General features: G+C 46.8%; 1 protein-coding gene across 2 annotated transcripts; it reads left to right on the forward strand.

Moving 5' to 3' along the window:
- Window positions 1–208: 208 nt before the first annotated feature.
- Window positions 209–18,334, forward strand: CLDN18 (claudin 18). Of its 2 annotated transcripts, none has more exons than XM_054836004.1 (5): window positions 209–428; window positions 13,382–13,546; window positions 14,777–14,882; window positions 15,240–15,350; window positions 15,960–18,334. In XM_054836004.1, exons 1-5 carry the CDS (start codon window positions 209–211, stop codon window positions 16,135–16,137), a joined length of 780 nt encoding a protein of 259 aa, XP_054691979.1. In that variant the 3' UTR covers window positions 16,138–18,334. The 2 variants fall into 2 exon arrangements, with proteins under 2 accessions (XP_054691979.1, XP_054691978.1); XM_054836003.1 differs by lacking the exon at window positions 209–428 and adding an exon at window positions 8,599–9,012.
- The last annotated feature ends 926 nt before the right edge of the window (window positions 18,335–19,260 follow it).

Genomic DNA, 19,260 nt, shown 5'->3' on the forward strand with positions numbered 1-19,260 from the left:
TGGTACCGAGCGAGGAAAATTATCTCACCGAAACAGATAAAGGGAAAAGGGTAGGTTTGTATGGCGCGGACCAGACCTCTCCTGACTCCCGTCCGTGACGTAGGCTGTGCCTCCAGCTAAAAGTCCCTTCTGCCCTGGCTGCCTGCCCCAGACCTGGCTTGTGGAGGCTTGTGCGCGCCGAGGACCTGCCTAACGAGCGCTCGGCACCATGTCTGTGACAATATGCCAGTCCATGGGCTTCGTGGTGTCCGCTTTAGGAATAGGAGGCATCATCGCATCAACATGTATGGACCAGTGGAGCACCCAAGACCTCTACAATAACCCGGTGACGGCGGTGTTCAACTACCAGGGCCTCTGGCGCACATGTGTCCGGGAGAGCTCCGGTTTCACCGAATGCCGTGGCTACTTCACCATCCTGGGGCTGCCAGGTAGGGCTTGCTCACCGCGAGGGCAGAGAGGTGGGAGGGCAGAGCCATGGGCACGTCGCCTCCCACCTACATTGCCAAAAGCCATGTGTGAATGGTGGTGATGGGTGATTCTTTTTTTGGGGGGCAGAGCGGGGAACCCAAGTTTTAGCCAAAAGGGACCTCAGGTGCTCATCCTGTTTGGCCAACAGGTGCTTTAGAGGTATCTCAACCCAAACCCCCTCCCATGGCCAAGCTGAGGTTCAGCAAAACTCATTACAGCTGATTATGCTTCGGGTGCCTGAGATGTTGTCCAGGCAATACGCCCAGGGCAGTAGCTGCTCTGTGAGGGGGGATTTGTCCCCTGTGCCCAGCTTGGGTATACGCTTTTACCCCAGCTGCGTGGCCGTGCATGGCTTCCCACCAGAAACCACTAATATTCTTGGCATCGGAGAAGATCCTCCTCTAAGAGGATATGTCACAGTTCAGCTCACTGTATTTCTGCACAGGCTAACAACACCAGGCTGGATTTCTCCCTAATTCTCCTTTGGTTCCAGTTTTTTCTTCCACGGGTATCATTCCTGTCCTGGTTGTGCCTGGAGTATCTAGGGGTGCAAACAATTAGGTTACAACGGGATTATCTGGATTGCCCTCTTGCCTTAACACAGTGAGAAAAAAGGCACTTAGACTATTATATCCATCTAGCCTCTATGCTTTGACACAGCAAGAGTGGAGAGAAGCAGCCAATTATATCAGCAAATCATTGCAGAACTTCTGCAAAATGGCATTTCCAAAACACACAGAAATAAGCATTGTGCACAAAAAATGCTTCTTTCACAAGTAGTCCATCTCTGCGCAAATCAAACCAGCATAACCCAGTGCAGCTGTGGCCTTGGGCACCAGTAGGAGGAAGCGTTTCATCCCCTGAGCTGTTATTTCCATGTCGTTCATCCTCTGGATCCTTGTTCCCAACTGCTGTGCTGCAGCATCCCCGTGCAGGTGCCAAGGGTACCCGTGAGCATCATCTTCTTGCTGGACCCGTGGTTTTGAGTGCTCTTGTTTGTTCACGCAGAGTCTGGGGTGCAGACAAGCATTTTCCTAGAGGGATGCGCGTCTGATTCTGCCCGGGGCATCCAATTGTGCAGGCCCTAGCAAAAGTTGTAGCGGGTGCAAGGGAATGTAGGATGATATCCAAAGAGGGATGTCCATGCGGGGCTTGTATTAGCACGCTGCTGTCGCAGTCAGCAAAGCCGAGTAGTTTCACCAAGGAAAAATGCGTGCAGCAAGGGGCAGGACAGGTTGGTAAAACTTGACTCCAGCAGGCTAATTGCTTATAGGTAAAGAGATTAAAGTTGCCATCCGAGGAGCAAATAGAGGTGTAAAAAGCAAATCCTCCCTGTGCACACATACACCCATCACACGCTGCACAACTTCCTCAGCTCTGAAAGCTTAAAACTACAGAAAATGTGACTCTGCGGAAGAAGCAATTAAACTTTTCAAGTGTTCAGCTCTGGGAACTACTTTAATCTTTGAAGAAACCAGAATACTTGAGATTTGGGATTTTTTTGTTGTTGTTGTTCTTTCAAAATACCTCCATTGCTAACCTCAGCATTACAGTATAAAAACAAGAGTGGTTTTTCTGCAGTTCTCAAGCTGATATCTGTAGGATGGGCATTAAATTCCGAAATGGGAATACACAGTGATGATGAGGGGATGGATTTCCTTCCTTTGGCGGATGGGCTGCGGGACATCGGTCTGTCCCTTCTCAGCTACATCCGGCGAGCTCTGCGGTTGCTTCCCAGTTGCAGACGAATGGGCACCCTATCCCAAATGTCAGGATTTCCGATGAACCGGTCATCTTAGAGGGGAATTGCCATGCGCGATTTGCTGGGCTTATTGCTGTCGCCTACAAAAAGGGATTAAAAAAAACATCCAAAGAATAAAGCACAAACTTTAAAAATAAAGGTGGGTGGGACCCTGAACCCCCTGAAATTGCTGTCGTGATCCTCAGCAGTGTTGGAGTTGGTGACTTCCCCGCCGGTGTGTAGGTATATGAATATTTATGTACTTTTGTCAGAACAAGATGCTTTCTGTGACCGGTGCTATCAGCACTGCCCTACAAAGTGAGGTGGATTTTTTTTTTTCTCCTTTCTTTTTAATGAACAGGGCTTGCTCTTCTAAAGTCACTCCCTTGCTTCCCCCCCCTGCACACCTCACTTTTCCCTCCTGTTATATATTGTCTGACACTTCCAGTCTCTGGAGAAGCTGGTGCAAAAACAAGCAAAAACAAGCTGCTGTGCTTTATAGATTGGCTCCATCTCCTGAATTCATCTCCTCCTGCGGGCATTTCTTCCCACTCACCGCCAGCGAAGGGCGGCTATCCCAACCAGAAGGGGAGGGAAAAAACTGATGCTAAAAATCAAATTATTAATTTGCGAAGATATTATTTAAGTGGCTCATCCCAGTGTTTATTTTAACCGTGCTGCACCTTGATCTCCATTAAACCCCCCTTGCTAACCACACCGTAGTTAATGGTTTGTCAGCATTTCCATTATAAACCCCTATTTATTATTCTGACAATGGCAATTTATATTGGGAACAATAGTGCCAGAGTGAATAAAAATAATAGGACTCTAGCAAAACAGCGAGGTGACCTGAGTACATCAATGAAGTTTTGGTTTCTGAAGTGTTGTTCTTTCTTCAATCCCTCGGTCCCATAGCAAAGATTAAACTTGTCTTGCCCATCATCTATCTTCAATTTAGTTGGGAATTTTAATTTCAAATAGATTGAGGAAAAATCAAGATAATAGATGAAAATGAGAAATAACGCAGGTAGTTTATGGCTCTCACCCTCGCTGCTCAGCTATAAACAGTCAGTCTCTGGTGAAATATGCCACTCGAGAGCTGAGCCTGTTTGTTCTGATTTTGCTTTTTCTTATTATTTTTTGCTGCTTGCTTTGGTGTGTTGGCAGACCTTACTGTGATTGTCTGGAGGACGCGATTTGAATTTGAACATGCAAATAATAGACAAATAGCTGAGGTCTGGCAAGGCTGGTAGTTTCACCTAGTGTGGAAGTCACAGGGCACTTTCTGGAAAAAGGAGTATATTTCAGTTGCTTGCAAGTTTGCTAAACTACAATAACGTGGGCAGTAATTTTCCTGTTGTCTGTCTTGGTATCTTATTTTCAGACCTCTTGGTTCAGCCATTCTTGAAAAGGACATTTTTGACCCTTTCAGAAAGGCTGAGGCCTCTCTCTGCTTGTGGAACAAAAGGCTGGTGACTTGAAAAATAAGAATATTTTTTTCTTTTCCAACAGCAAACTTTGAAAGTCTGAGAGCACTCTGTTAAAATTCTCCAGCTGGTAAATGGGTATGTGCTGCTAGAGTAGAAATTGCCCATGGGAATATAGTCACGACTGTCCAGACTTTTGCATAAAACAACTGCTTCCAGTTTTGTTGATGCAGGGTAGTAGAGATGGGTGGATGGTCCCCAAGGAGAATTCATGTCTGCGAAGTCTTAATGTTGGTGACTCTGGATTTTTTTTTTTCTTCTATATTGATGTTCTGACAAGGTATTCTTTTATACAACCAACACGTGTTTTGTGGCATAACCCTAATAAAACCCTTGCTCTGGGGATTTTGGAGACAAGGCAGTCCCCTGGCCAAAGAAACAGCACCTCTGCTCCCTGGAACTGCTTTATGCCCAAAGTTTGTAAGGATGAGGACTGCTAATTGCCATATCATTATCATCCACTGGTGACAGCTGCGGCAAAGTCTCTTCCAAGCTCTGCTTGCTACTTAAAATCTTTTAACCCAGTCAGTTCAGCTGCAAATTTTGAAATGTCTGCAGGCAACAGCTGTGACTTGCCTAAAGTCTTTTGAGATCAAGTTTTGTGCACAGAAGGGTTTAGGTGGTCCGGGTGGGCTGGAGAGTTGATATAACCTACCAAAGGAGCGTGTGAGGCTATGGTGAGTTACATTCACAGCGGGAGCTGAAAGAGGTGTGAGGATGAGGCAAGAGCTAATGTGAGACCTTTAGAGATGTCTTGGACACCCTGGTCTCCAGTGATGCTCAGGGTAGGGAGAGGTGGCAGAAAGCCTGGTGGGTGATGTTGGGAAGTTAGACGCATGCATCAGATCTTGCTACTGTCTCATGCCTTTACACCGTGAAAGGACAAGAGACGTGAAAAATAATCCTAAAGGCTCTGGGCTGAGGGCCAGAAGAGGAGCAAGGGAATGAAATGGCAAGATGCTGTGGAGATGTGGGGCTGGGCTACAGCTCATAGACATGTAGGGAAGGATGCAGCTTTGTGCACCCCAACTCTCCTGAGGGACCTCCAAAGCTCCTCTGGACCACCTGAAGACCAACAGGGTAGAGTGGGTTGAGCTGGGATGTGGGTCTTCCATGACTCCCTTTCCCCACTGAGTTTCAGAAAGGCCAGTCAGCCCTTCTCATTCTATGGACTGGTGGACCACATGCTCCTGGAGGCTGTGGTCATCACAGCAATGGAGGGACAGAAAGAGAAGGGTGCGTTTGCTTTGTTTCAGTCTAAACAAGCTGGAATGGACTGGCAGGGTGTGAGCTGTATTTGCAAATTTTAAAGTAAATATGAGCTGTAGGTGATTTTTATGGGAGAGGCAGTGATAACATTCAAGAGTTGCAATGGGCCCAGTGAACGGTTTTGAGATAATATAGAGTCAACTCCTGGGTAGATAAAGCAAGTATGAACTGAAATAAAGGTTGCAGAGGGGAGCGGTCACAAAGTACCTTCCTTTTCCTACTTTGGGTAAACCACTGTGGGTGTCCCAATACTCAGAGCGGGAGCCAGCCCTGTTCCCTGCGCCTTGGTGAGGAAGCTCAGCCTTTGCGAGAGTTGTCTCCCCACCGTGTCCCTTCCTTAGATAATGCTCAGCATTACCACTTGGCATTGCAAGCCCTCTGGCCCAAGCATTCAACCACCTTGCTGGAGACTGAGCAACAGGCACATGCTTGGAGAGAGGTCCCCCTGTCCTTCAACCGCTCCTGTCTGTAGATATCTCCCAGGGGTGGCTGGTGGCATCAGGTTGTGGTAAAGATGCTTAGATATGCTCTACAGCTATCCTATCACCCAATCCCTTTTCAACTTGTGCTCTGAGCCAACAGTTCAGATAAAACTCCCAGGTGATCTTCTGTTATTGAGCTGGGTGCTGGGGAAAATGAGGTGATGAGATTTTTGAAAAGGGAAACATATTTTTCCCTATCATGAGTGGCTCAGAAACAACCGTTAACAATAAGCTTAAAATAAGACCATTTCAGAAAGGCAGAGAAAATGGGCTAGGGGAAAAGTTGGGATAGAAACAAGTTTGCAGGTTTTTTCTCCAGAACTTTGCTTCAACCAGCCACTGAGGAAGGTATTTGTGGGAGCTTTGAGTTCCCGTACTCTGATTAGCATCACACTTGTAGACACTAGGAAATGGCAAGCAGCTAATGCTGGGATGGCTGGATAGCACCTCAGGCAATGTTCTTAGGGATGAGCAAATAGAAACTCCTCCAAAACACCATAATTCCTCAAAGACAGCAATACCTGGAGTGCTGAGCATGGTTGGGTGTTTGTCTCTTAGCTAAGGACTGCAGCATGACCCTTGTTACTGAAGTTGCTTGTTCAGCTCCATTTTTGGAGGGAGCATGCATGAAGTTTCAGGACAGAATGTGCAGCCCTGTGCTGGTTTATCTTCTTCAGAGATGTTATTCAATTTGGCCCTCAAAATCAAATGTATACCAGTTCATCTGAGCTTTCTTGCATGTCTGGAGACTGTCAATGATATTTTTTGATTGCTCCACCATTGCTCTGAGGTTTCGATGCCGCTGAGTAAGAGGGATGATGAGAAGCGGCATCCCCCATCAGCAGGAGAAAACCATATCCCCAAGGAAAGACGAGGCAGCACTGCCTGGATGGCAGACTCCAGCTCAGGGCACCATAAGGGACAACCCAGGGGATGGCCCTCTTTCCAATAGGTGTGTTGGGGGGAGCGATGGGGCTTGGGGGTGTGAAATGGTGGAGGGAGAGAGAAGGAGGAGAGAAGGTCCCTATCGGTTTGAAATGCTGCTCCAGCTGCACGCAGCTGAAACCAGCAGAAAGGGTTAGAGGAAGGAGTGGTGGCTCCCCTCCCGGCAAAGCAAACACGCAGGCATGGTGCACGGGAGGGCCACCTCCACTGGAATTCGTGCAACCACCCAGTTGCCCAATTTAGCAGAAAAAAAAGTCGTTTAAAAAGTTCTAGAAATTTTTGGAAAAAACATCTGGGGAAAAAAAATTGCCCTTCATATTTCCCCCCTCTTTTTCTTTTTTCTCTCCAGGGTTGGTTTTGGGGTTTTTGTGAGGGGGTTTTTTTGTTTTGTTTTTGTTTGGGTTTTTTTGTTTGTTTTTTGGAGCTGTGACCAGTCCATGGGCCCATTTTTCTGGGCAGCTCTGCAAGCTGTTGCACAGTAATGCTGTGGGGTGACACAGCATCATCCATCTCTGGGACTTGGTTTGAAGTGGTTTAGCCTGGAAAAAGAGCGATGTGGTCTCTTACCACTAGATGGCAAGAAGGAGGAAAGTCCTGGGACATGAAGAGTCCTGGAGAGTGGCTGAGGAGCATCAGGGCTTGGGTGCCACCAGCTTTTCTGGATTGGGAAACAATTCTGGCTGTGGGGCAGTGAAGGATGGGGGGGAGAGCTGGCCACGTTACTTGTTTTAGCACTTATTGTGCTCCCAGCTTCTAGGTCCTCTCCAGCCCTGATTTTTCACAAAGCGTTATCCAAGATGAGGTATGTTAGTCAGCATTTCCTCTCCCTCACTGATGAGCAACTCTTACCATCTATGGTTCCTGAGGGCTCACTTCAATGTTTTTTATTTACGCTATTATTTTTGCTGGCAACTTCTGACCTTTAGATACATTGGAGCTAACCCTTCCCCCGATATAAACTTACCGAATTCAGTGGAAATGACTAAATTTGAATAAAACTGCTGGAAGCAAAGACATCTTCTGCCTCACCCAGGAGGGCTTTGGTGGCTGTGATTTGTGGCCACTAGACATGTGAATTGTGCTCTGGCTGCTACAGCAGAGTCTGGTGAAAAGCATTTCTCTCCGCTGCCCACCAGCTTGCTGCTCAGCCACAAAAGCAGAAGGGATGTCCTGGGCGGTCGTTGTCCAGAAGGCAGAAGCGATAGCCAATGTGTAATAACAGCTGTGTAGCTCATCCACCCACGGAAATCAGCCTCTCCTCTCTTTTTGGTGGCTTTCACATGGCTTCACCACCAGGCGATGGTATTGACGGTGCCTGTGGCACAGAGTGGGATCAGGACTGGATAAAGCAGGAATTTGTTTCTAGGTCAGGGCTGACGTAAATCATCCGGGGCAGGGCATTAGATGAGAACGGATTGAGTGTGAAGGCTGGAAGGTCCTTGTAACTCACTGCGCTCCATCAGCAGAGTGGCGTGGTGAATTTATATTGCTCCTCTCAGCCCAGCACTTCTCCACTGTGCAAAACAATAATTACTTTCATAATTTTTATATCTTCTGCTCCCTTTTCCAGGACCATCCCCTCAGCCAGTGTAGCACCTGTAAAATGGTCCCTGTGCCCTCCCTCTCTCCACATGGGGTTCAGTGAGGCCATGTAACGGGTGATGGGGATGTGGGCAGGAGAACAGAGTTGCAGGAGCTTTGCTGGATCAATTTGGTGCTCTTGGCTTGGTGCCATGGTCAGCATCCAAGGCAACCTCGGTGATGCTCAAAGTGGCTGTAAGGAGTGTCCCTGTCCCTCTTTGTTCCCTGGATTGAGCTGGTGGCCCCGCATCCTCCTGTAGACCTCGCCACTCACATCTCTGTCTACCACCACACCTCTTGTGTGGATGGTTGCATGGGTGGCCGGGTGTAGAGATGTCCCTGTCTTGGTTTGATGGCAGATCTACTCCCTCTTTGCATAAGCAGAGGGCCGGGGAGGTGGTGACCTGGGCTAGATGCTGAGTTCACCTGGGAACGTGGTCCTTCCCTCTGCCCCTCTCAGCATGTTTGCACCGTGCCAAGCACGCAGGAGAAGCCTGATGGACAGCAAAAGGGTTTCAGTAGGGGCACGGCGCATGTTCCAAGTGGGTTGCCCAACACTTGACGGAGCGTGGCTGGGGAAGGACAAGCACTTCTAAAGGACAAAAGCTCATATCTCTGGCCCTGCCAGCACAAACCTACCCGGCGAGAGTGAAACTGGACTATCTTGCAAAAACACTTTGAGCAAACACACCGCTCAATGGAAAGCATCTGATAAGAGCTGCTGCGTTTCTGGTGGCTCAGTCAAGAGGACTTCGGTGCTCCCATTAGGTCTGCGGCTTCATCAGAGCTGTCTCACCTCCTCTCTCCGGGGGAGACACCATGTCCACGACCGTCTGCCAGGTGGTGGGGTTCATCGTTTCGTCGCTGGGTGTTGCGGGGTGCATCGTGGCCACTGCCATGGATATGTGGAGCACGCAGGACTTGTATGACAACCCAGTCACGGCCGTCTTCCAATATCAGGGACTATGGAGGAGCTGCGTGCGGCAGAGCTCTGGCTTTACAGAGTGCCGGCCATATTTCACCATTCTTGGGCTGCCAGGTAGGGGCAAAAGATGCACCAGGTTTAACCCAGGAGCTCTCCTGTAGCTCTGCACAGTTTTCATCCAAAAGCAGGAGCAGATATCTTAAAGCACTTTGTGAGGAATAAAATTTCCGGGCTACTCAGTGTATGAGCATAAAAATATTTGCGTATTTGTTACCAAAAATAATACCTTTACTGAGTGGAGGTTGCAACTTGGAGCACGTGTAGGTGATCTCTGGATGAGCATCACGGGTTCAGCCCTGTTGCTGGCATAAATCAGTACAGCTCCGCTGACGTGAGGAAAGTGAGTGTGTTTAAACCCACAGATATTCTGTCCCTTTGAATCGAAACACAAGGAAAACAGCTGCATGTAATTTTGCAGTGTTATCAGAATAATGGTTTCTACAGAAAACAATTGTTTTGTTTTGTTTTGTTTTCAAAGAGAAAACGAATTGAAGACATCTGCCTGCGAACAGTGTGTGAGTAGGCAGGGTGAGAAGGGGAAAGGTGCGCTCAGTCACTTCATGCTATCTGGGGCATTTTAATGGCTACAGAAGTGGATTGCAGAGGGGTATTACTTTCTCGTTTGCTTGCTTACTTTACAAAAAAGAGCTGCTTTTCCCACCCCGCTGCATGTGAGGGTATTCAGGTGCTCCCAACCTAGCAGGACCCATGGGATGGGAGCAGCCAGCCTGGCTCGCTGTGCCTCCTCGTGACCCGTCGTGCCCGCGCCCTGCCAGCTAGCAATAAATATGGCCCTGAGAGTGTTCTTCACCCTTGGCGCACAATTGCAGATAGGTGCAAGCAAGCACTACCGTACGTAGGGCTTTTGCATCTGTTGATCGGTGTAGAAGAGATCCTGGTGTGGGCTCTCACCCTCAGGGATGCCAACCTTGCTTCCCTGCAAGGCAGGAGGGAGAGCTTTGCTGAAGACCGGTGCGTTGGCTGCAGTGTTTGCTTTTTGAGAAAAGCCTGTGACCATCCCGAGGTGTGTGATGGAATAAATGTGTTTCTGTGTACCCAGCTTCAGGATTGCTAGGTGACTTCTTTTTTCATTTGGGAGAGCAAACCTGGTGTTTTCATTTTTCCTACAGGCCCATTTGCTTTAAAGAAGAAAAAAAATAATTAAACTATATATTCACATGTTGATCAATATATATGTACAGATATCCTTATAATACTGCGTGTAGGTGATTGTGTTTTAAAAGAGCAATGAGGCAGTGGTAACCATCTTTTTGATGCCAATTTATCATAATCGGGATTCTACTTTTTACGTTATTTTTAGGTAATACAGCAATAAGGAAACATGCAAGGCAGTCATGTGCATTTTCCGTTGTGTCATAGAGATATTCTGTCAGTTTTATTCTCTTTGTGCGTCCATTTAGTTGATGAGTACCTTAAAACATAAAGAAGGAATGCCCCTGCTTGAATTTGGATAACTTTTAAACCCCTCATTTTTTCCCTAACTTTTCCATATTCCATCAGTCATAACTAGCCATAAAGTTAGATTTCGACCTTTGTGTTTTGTATTAGTAAGAGAAATGCAGGTGATGTTAGTTGTGAACTATTTCACTCACCTCTCGCTACTGACAGCAAAACTCTCCAGTTTCACTTAGGCCTGAAAAAACCCAGTGATGTGAACGGTGGTTTCAGATCACCGACGTTTATTTCGGTGAATGTGCTTGTGCTGTTACTATCGTGTGCGCGCACCATCCCTTCGTATGGAAATCAGGTGTGCAAAATGAGCAACCGTATGTGTGCAGGTACGAAGCAAAGTTATCCTGCCTCATGCAAAATGCCTATGCAAAACGGCAGGTAGTTTCTGTGCTTGACTTTAACTATAGGGCTGTTTGCTACCTAGTGCTCCTGATACAATTTTTTTTTTTCCCCCTTTGTCTCCTATTTTGTTTGTCTAAGCCCTTCCACTTCTTCCTTCTCGGGCAGGTTGTTCACCTTTGGAAAGCAACTCTATTTAGAGGACTTTCGCTGGATGCCAAAATTCACTTGAAACTGCAGTGCTCTTTTTCCAAACAGGTCTCACTTTCAGTCCCATGAGCCCAGTGAAGAGGCCTTCATGCGACAGCAGACCTGGGAGCACTTTCTTCTCCTTTCTGTTCCTTTGTGGAGACGGTGCATAAGTCAGCCTCATGGAGAGAGGAATCGCTGCTGATGGCTATTTTGCATTTTTTTCTGTGTGCCCTGCTGTGTTCCTGTCTCTCCTCTTTCCGACAGCTGCAAATTGCTCCTTTTCAATGGAGATTCACCACACTTGGACTTCAGTGCTCTAGCAGAAGTGCAGTCTCTGCAAGAGCTGCTTGGCTTTGCCTGCCCGTTGTGTCCTTCCATAGGCACCCAAGGCACTGGGAACATCTCTCCTGGGAGCCCACAATATCCCTGTGAGCTCTTAGCTTAGGATCACTTCTTCCTGAAGGGTTGAGAACACCACAGTGATGGCACCTAGGAACCATAAGGTCCATAGGAGGCATCCCAGGGATGAAGGACTGTTGGGCACAAGGACTTTCCATCACGATCCATAGTGTCTTTTGTTGCCCTGGAGTACCAGCCTCTCCTGCCTGTCCTGAAACAAAAGCAGTTGCAAAGAAACTTAAGTGACTGCAGAGACAAATGAGTATTGTGATTTTCCTCTCTTTGCAGCTTTCTGCTTTGCATCAGGTGCTGCGAACAACCTTTGAGGGCTGATAAGGCGTATCCGCCAGCTTCTAGTTCTGTGAATAATAACTAATGAGCTCACACCTGGGGGCTGATGAATGGGAGATTGAAAATCCCAGGCTCGTTAGCACTTGTTATCAGCTGATAAGGGCAAATTGAGTCATAAAAGCAGCAGCCCCGGTGGGACTGCCAGATGGGAGAAGGTGGTGTATTCCCAGCCTCTGGGATGGCAGACCTTCCTTGTGCGTTATGGTGCCAGCGTGGTTCTGCTCAGGTTTGTGGTACCCCACAAGCAAGGAGACCCACGTGGGCACCCCAGCACCTACCTTCGCCCTCCTGGGGAGGGTTTATAAACCCTTCTCCCAACCTGTGCAAGGCCAGCAGGGTCTGCTCCCTGCTCTCCTGCACCAGTGCCTCCTGCTCCAGTCGGGCCATGTGGGACCCTTGGGTACCATAGCCATCCCGGCCAGCCCAGACAAAGGAGTGACAGCCAAGCTGAGTGAAGTCCCTGGGGCTGTAGGATATCTATATCTATCTATATTGTCTGCCCCTCTCAGTCGGTCACGAGCCCACGTCACCTTCCCTGAAGATGGACAGTCGTGTGTGGGGAGCATCAAAGCCAAACCCAGGGCTGCAAGAGCTCATGGGAGGGCAAGAAGAGGCTGAAATTCATCCCAGCCAAATCACAACAGCCCTTGAAATACTTTCGATCGGTGTTCTGCCAGCCCTGCCGCCTTCCTGTCTGTGCCAGGGACACGTGCACAGGCGGGGAAGAGAAGTGTCTGGGGCCAGCACTGAATTGCAGGCAAGATGGGATATGTGCCACCTTATTAGAAAATCACCTTGGTATTCAAATACATGGCTGTTTCCCTTCACTTCTCCGTTTGAAAAGGTGCAAGTTTCCCTTTGCTTTTTTCCTCTACTTTTCTACTCTGGCCAGGAAGAGTCTGGAGGATTTTTGCTACCTTTATCTGACCCGTCAGCATCACAACCTGCCTCCCAACCAAGCATTTGCACCTTGGCAGCAGGCTGCTAAACAAATGCAGGGCTAGGGTATTTGCGTGTTGTATTAATGAATGTGGACAGATGCATAAGGGACTAATATTGCGAATAACCATGGGAAGGAGATGCTGGGGATGGTCATTGCCAAAGCTTTGTTGCTCTCCCTTGGTGCACGTGTAATGTTTGTCAAGGTGATTTTCCTTTTCTCCTGTGCCATGCGTTTTACTGTAAAGCAGGAAGGTATAGAACTTCACCTTGAGTCACACAGTAGTTGGAAATACCAATTGGGTGGAGCTGTCTCTCTTCATTGTTGCTTGGGGAGAAAAAAAAGCTTTCTCAATCATTTCAGTTATGAAACAACTCATGCTTATCCCGGCTGTACACCAGCTCAGTTTCAGCTGAATAAATTGTTACCGGTGCCAATGAACATATGCAAAAATTATGTGGCAACCATCAAACTCTTTCAGAAGTTGGAAAAAACCAGACACACTTCCAGAGGTGCCCCAAAAAAACCCCACCGAGAGTAGATCCAGTGCCCATTTTCCAAGGCATAGTCTTTGCTTTCAGCAAATGAATTGCAAAACATGTTCAGGGTTTTCTTCTTTAATACTTTTTTTTTTTTTTTTTTAGACAGAAGCAATATTTAAGAACTTCCCAGGCTCTGACGAATGTTGTTTCAGTCATTCAGTGTGGCTCTTGTCAATTTGTTTTGCAGCGATGTTCCAGGCTGTCAGGGCCCTCATGATCGTGGGTATCGTCCTGGGCATCCTTGGCCTCCTTGTGTGCATTTTTGCTCTGAAATGCATCCGTATCGGCAACATGGAGGATTCTGCAAAAGCCAACATGACTCTGACCTCCGGCATCATGTTTATTGTTGCTGGTAAGTGGGTGGTGTCGTGTCTTTCGTGTGCAAGGCATTGCGATTGCCTGGAATTGAGGACTGGGCAGTTCTTCGTGAACTTCTGGTCATAGGTAGCAGATGCTCTGGAGCAATCCAAAGCATTGCTGCTTGCATGAAGTTATTGGTATTTGTCTTCCAGCCTGTGTTTCTGGAGACAAGTGGTTTCTAGCTCTGCTTAGTAAAAGAAAACCAGAAGTTTGTATGGGACAGAACATGGAAGGTAGAAAAAGCAGCCCACAGATAAAAAAGAAATTGAATCTCTTGACTTGTTTTATGTATATTGTTGTTATGTACTACTATATCCTCTGTATATAGTTTTATGTAGAGTCTCAGGCTTTATACATAATAATTTTATGAAGACTCTCAGGGTTGTGGTAGCCTGGCTTGTAATTTTTTAATGCCTTGGTTTATCAGGGAGGCTGCAGGAATGCCTAGTGTTGCCCAGCTACCTCAGAATTGCGAATGCTTAAGAACATCACTCACACGTTTTCCCACGCTTTATTGCAGATGGGTTATCAAATCAAATCCATATCCTAATGAAGGGAAGGAGAATGTCCCTATTTAAAACCCTTACAGTTGAACAGCACTTACTTTTGCTGGGATATGAGGCATACAACACAACTTAAAGACGTACAATAAGTACAAGCTGGACAGAAGAAACCACCTTCTGCAATTTTCCACTTAAAATCTATAATTTTATCAATCTGAGTCAGTGGGTTGAGAATTTGGCCGACAAGGACACTAGAAAAGCCCACCATGCATTCCCAAAGACAAGGTGTCTAAAGCAATGATGTGGCTGACTCTTGGGATGGGACATCCCTTGGTTGAGCTCACCCATTTCAAAACAAGGTCCTTAGTCTCAGCTAGCCGAGGAGTTTGGGGATCCATGTGCCATGGCAGACCTGGCCCTTCATCACACCTCTGTGAGCTGGGGGTTGCGTTTCTTCCTAAAATAAGGGCTGCTTTCAGGACAGAAGTGTTAAAGACTGTGATACTGAAGTACCACGATAGTGACGGCTATATGGGGACCTGGGGCAGAAGCACCACTAATGGCTCAGTCCCTCCCCAGTGCTGTGAGTATCTGGGTTTCAGGAAAGACTCCAAGGTCTTGGTGGGCATAGTGAGGATAAATAAGACTTGGTCTGCCCAGAAAAGCTGGAGTCCATAATTACTATGTGGCTCTCAGTCTGCCCTTCTGTCTGATCTCAGGTCTATGTGCCATCACCGGAGTGTCTGTGTTTGCCAACATGCTAGTCACAAACTTCTGGATGTCCACTGCCAACATGTACCAGGGCATGCAGAACGTCCAGAACAGGTAGGTGATCATCTGGCTCAGCGTGCTCCGCAGCACAGATCTCCCTCAGGACCCGGGTGTGCTGCAGCTGAAGGAAAGGCAAACTCTCGGTGCATATTAGTCTGGTCCCAGGACTCGGAAGATTTGTTGAGTCTCTGTCTTATCTGCGCTGGAGATAATTTGTCCTAGCAAATTGGCTGGGATGTCTCTGTTCACGCAGCTCAAGAAGGAGGTAGAGAGCCCGTTGCGGATGAGCCTGCAGGTGGGATGGTGCTCACGGGAACTTCTGCAGGACCAGAGAGAGAATGACAATGTTCAGTGTGTTTCAGACTGGACCACCGTCACAGCACTAACTAGCCACATCTCTGTGTTTTGTAGGTACACCTTCGGCTCAGCCCTCTTCGTTGGCTGGGTGGCAGGTGGCCTGGCCCTCGTAGGAGGCATCATGATGTGCCTTGCTTGCAGAGGGCTGATTCCAGAAGAATCCCGGTAAGCCTATCTGTAGTAGAGATTGGAAGGTATTGCATGAAGTCTTGGGTGTCGGGATAGCATACAGCCAGCTCACCACAGGAAACGTCTATGCATAATACCTCTGTTGGAAAACATATCATGATGATACGTTGATGATGTTTGCCCTGTATCATGGGTCAAAAGTGACCATTTCCCGTCCCTGACCACATGACTTGCAAACAAATAGAGAAGGGAGGAGAGATCAACCTTAAAATCTAAAATTTGTGATATGCTCGCTAAGTCAGGTCTATTAATTGCAGCTTTGACTGCAAATTGCATAGCAGATCATCAGCAGGTGTAGATTGCATCAGCTGAGGTATGATTTACATCAGGTAGGGCTTCGTACACCTATGTAGCTTCACTTAACCAAGGATTTACTCATGGGAAAGAAAGCATAAGTTTATGAAAAAACATGAAAAAGACTTGTAGCCTGTCCATGGAGGGTTGGCTCTGAGCTCATTGTGTGGCTCCAAGTGATGACACAGTACGAAGTTGCCTAAAACCCAACAGCAAAGAGGAGCACCAGGTGCAATGTTGGGTAGTCACAGAGCCTCCAGTGGCTGATGCCATCTTTTGTGTCTCTTTCAGTTACAAAGCGGTGTCCTACAACGCATCGGGGCGGAATATCTCCTACAGAACGGGGCCGTATAAGGTTGGTTCAGGGTATGAACCAGAAACGAAGACTAGGAAGGGTGCAGGGTATGAAGAAGCTGCTCGAAGTGAGGATGGAAGACGCTCGTACCCTTCAAAATACGACTACGTCTAGTAGACTTTCTGGGCTTGAGATGCACTATCTTTTATAAAATATTTTTCACTTCAGAAGCAAAAAGTATACGCAAACAAAGCAGTCTGTAAATAGGATTGTGTTTTCTATCATGTTTCCCCTGCTCTGAGGTTGTATCTTAGCTTGTTATGAACATCAGTTTTATTCGACTGCCTGTTAGTGTACCTACCATAAGGAGGTCTGTAACAAAAGTAATGCCTTTTTATGCTCTCAGAGTAGAACAATTTGCTCATATTTTATATATAAACTCTGATATCCAGGAGCAGGACTGTGCCTTGTGCCCTTTTCTAATTCTTCTAATAGGTTAAAATTCCCATTTAATAATAGCCCAGATGTAAAAGCAATGCTACCCCATTGCCTTTTTCCCCTTGAGCAGGCTTTCATGCAAGTAGGTGGTGTCATCCTCTACTTTCTCAGAGTTTGGAGAGGTGAACAGCATCCCGTGACCTCGGTGTCCTCTGTTCATCAGAAAAAAACAGTGCTTTGCTGAAATGATAGTGTATTTTTGCTCTGGTTTTGCCACCTTTTTTTTTTTTTTTTTTTTTTTGAGCAGGTTGAAAAGCAAACATTATAATCTAGCAGTCTCCTATATTATTTTGCTGTGTATTTTAAGTAAATTCGGTTGTGTCCCTTTGGCTGTGGCCAATGCATACAGACTCCGTAGTCATGGCCTTTTCCTCCCTGGTGACTCTTTCTAGTCAGACACACCTTTGCTTAGCTGGTTGTACTACGATGCTGATCTGCTGTGATATTTAATCTGATTTATGTTACTTAGACATTTGCTATAACGCGTGACACCAAAGTGTATTTATTTCTTCTGATCTCTCCAGGGACTATGTATAATCCATTGTTATTCCTATGCTAGATATTTGCTGTAATAGCTGAAAACCTCTGTGTGCGACCGGTGTTCCTGCAGATGTCATCTTTAATGAAGCCAGATGAATTTCTCATTTAGAATTAATTAGAGTTACATTTGGAGCAGAAATCCCAGGGAGCATTAGATGTGTAACTCCATACTGACACCGGGACTTTCTTGTGTTAATTCTTCCCCCCAATGATGTGAAGATTAACCCCTTAGTGGGATGCTGACTCTTCTAGCCAATCCACCAGAGAGGAATTTTATTCGAAGGGGTCGGAGGAGGAGACACAAGAGCTTGTGTGGGAGGGGACAGCTGTGTGCCATTGCCAGGTCCTCCCATCTGGCTCCAGGGCACATCCTGGCAAAGCTCTGGAAAGTGCCTATGAGCAGAGCAAAGGGTACTGAGGGATAAGTTAGAAAAAAGAAGTCCCAAACCTCCAAAGTAGCCAATGTGATAGATATCTGCAATAGGGTTTAGCTCCACTTGTAATGATTATAAGTTCTCTGCAGGAGCTCACTGGCAAAATTCTTTTCGTGACATGCTGATATTCCCTTGAGTGGTTTCATGTTCTGGAGGGATCAGAGGTAGAGCTGAACATTTCTCCAGGACCTTTGGTAGGTCAAGCCACGAGCCTCGCTGGCATCTCTAGTAGCTTGTATGAATAGTGGGAGCAGGCTGTCTCACTGAACATCGGTGCTCCCAGTGAGCACAAACCATCCTAACCAGCTCTCCGTAACCATCACCTCACCGTAACTATCAGCTCTCCATAACCACCAGCTCTCCGCCACCTCCATGGAGGCACATCTCCAGCACAGGTCCAGGAGATATGGAGAGGTTGCACCTCGGGTAGGTCAATGGGAGGAGGAGGAGGGAACGCCCGGCAAGGTGCAGCGCCAGGGGCTGATGGTCAGAGGAGACTACCACCACGCAGAGAGGTGGGAAGAACTTCCATCCAAGAGAAGCTCTTGGTTCCATCTCAGCTGGATGTCGGCCCCTGCTGCCACCTGGGATAAATCTCTACCTCTGCTGCATGTCAGCACTGACTCTGCCTTTCGTACTGGCGAAGGAGTCATTTTAAGGATCTGTTTTTAAAGGAGAACAGTTCAGTTTTGCAGAGATAAATCCCCTCCTATTTTAAAAATATCAACAGTCTTTACAGCGGATTTCACCCCATCTCTCAGAGTAGACTTAGCCTTTCTGCCTCTTTTTTGCATGCTGGTTTTATTTTTTTTGTTTGTTCTGTTGGTTTTTTGTTAGTTTGTTGTTTTGGGTTTTTTTTTACTTGAATATTAAAAAAGAAAAAGTCTTTAAGACCAAAATCACTGTTTTCACTTGTTCTCTCCTTGTCATGCACAACTATCAACTTTCCCACTCACCTAAAATTCACCCAGGCTTTGGGTTCTGCAGTATGAAGAATGTGTGGTTGAGGGGAAAAAAATAAAAGATGCGGCTTTTTCTTTTCCTTTGTAAGATATAGTTAGTTATACGCTGAGACAAAATATTGGAAAAGCAGATGAATAAGCATCTGGGGCCCCCAGCTCAATGATGGGATGAAATCAGTGGTCTTTGCTGGGACCCAGGGCTTGCTGAAGAGTACAGTTCAACAAGTGCATCAGTCTTTGGGGGTTTGAGGCCACTTTGGTCAGTCCAGCATCTGCCCGACCTTCAAGGTAGCAATCAACCGCTTGTAAATACCTCATTGTTCTTAGGAGGGCAGAAAAATTACTGGCATGCTCTCATTCCTGCCAACCTCCACTGGAAAGGGGCTGAAAAGCACAGGAATGTTTAATTTAGATAGGAAACGTGTAAGTGGTGGTTAGGTAAAGGTACTCAGGGTAATGAAAAATACAGAAAAACACCCAGAAAAAAATGAAATACAAGTTTCTGACTGCATTGGGGGGAAAAAAAAAAAGAACCCCCAAAAGCCAGGTGCACACATAAAATCACAAGGAAGCACCTTCGCAAGTTACATTTTATTTTATGCAACGCAAATACTCTGACAAACCCACCGAGCCGGCTATCTCTCAGTTTTACTTTGATGTGTGCAAGCGTGTAGATGACAAGATTGCGGGCAGGAGCATTATGGAGAGCGGCAGACAGCTGAGACAGAGCTGTACCCGGGAATTCCTGCCCTCGGTAGATTTCTAATCTTCCACCATCAGTTTTCATTTCCTTACCTCGGCCAACAACTTGCAGTATGAAAAAATCTAACGTAGTGAACTTTACGGGAAAAAATATCAAATTC

This window comes from Grus americana, chromosome 9, assembly GCF_028858705.1.
Source record: "Grus americana isolate bGruAme1 chromosome 9, bGruAme1.mat, whole genome shotgun sequence".
Lineage (NCBI taxonomy): Eukaryota > Metazoa > Chordata > Aves > Gruiformes > Gruidae > Grus > Grus americana.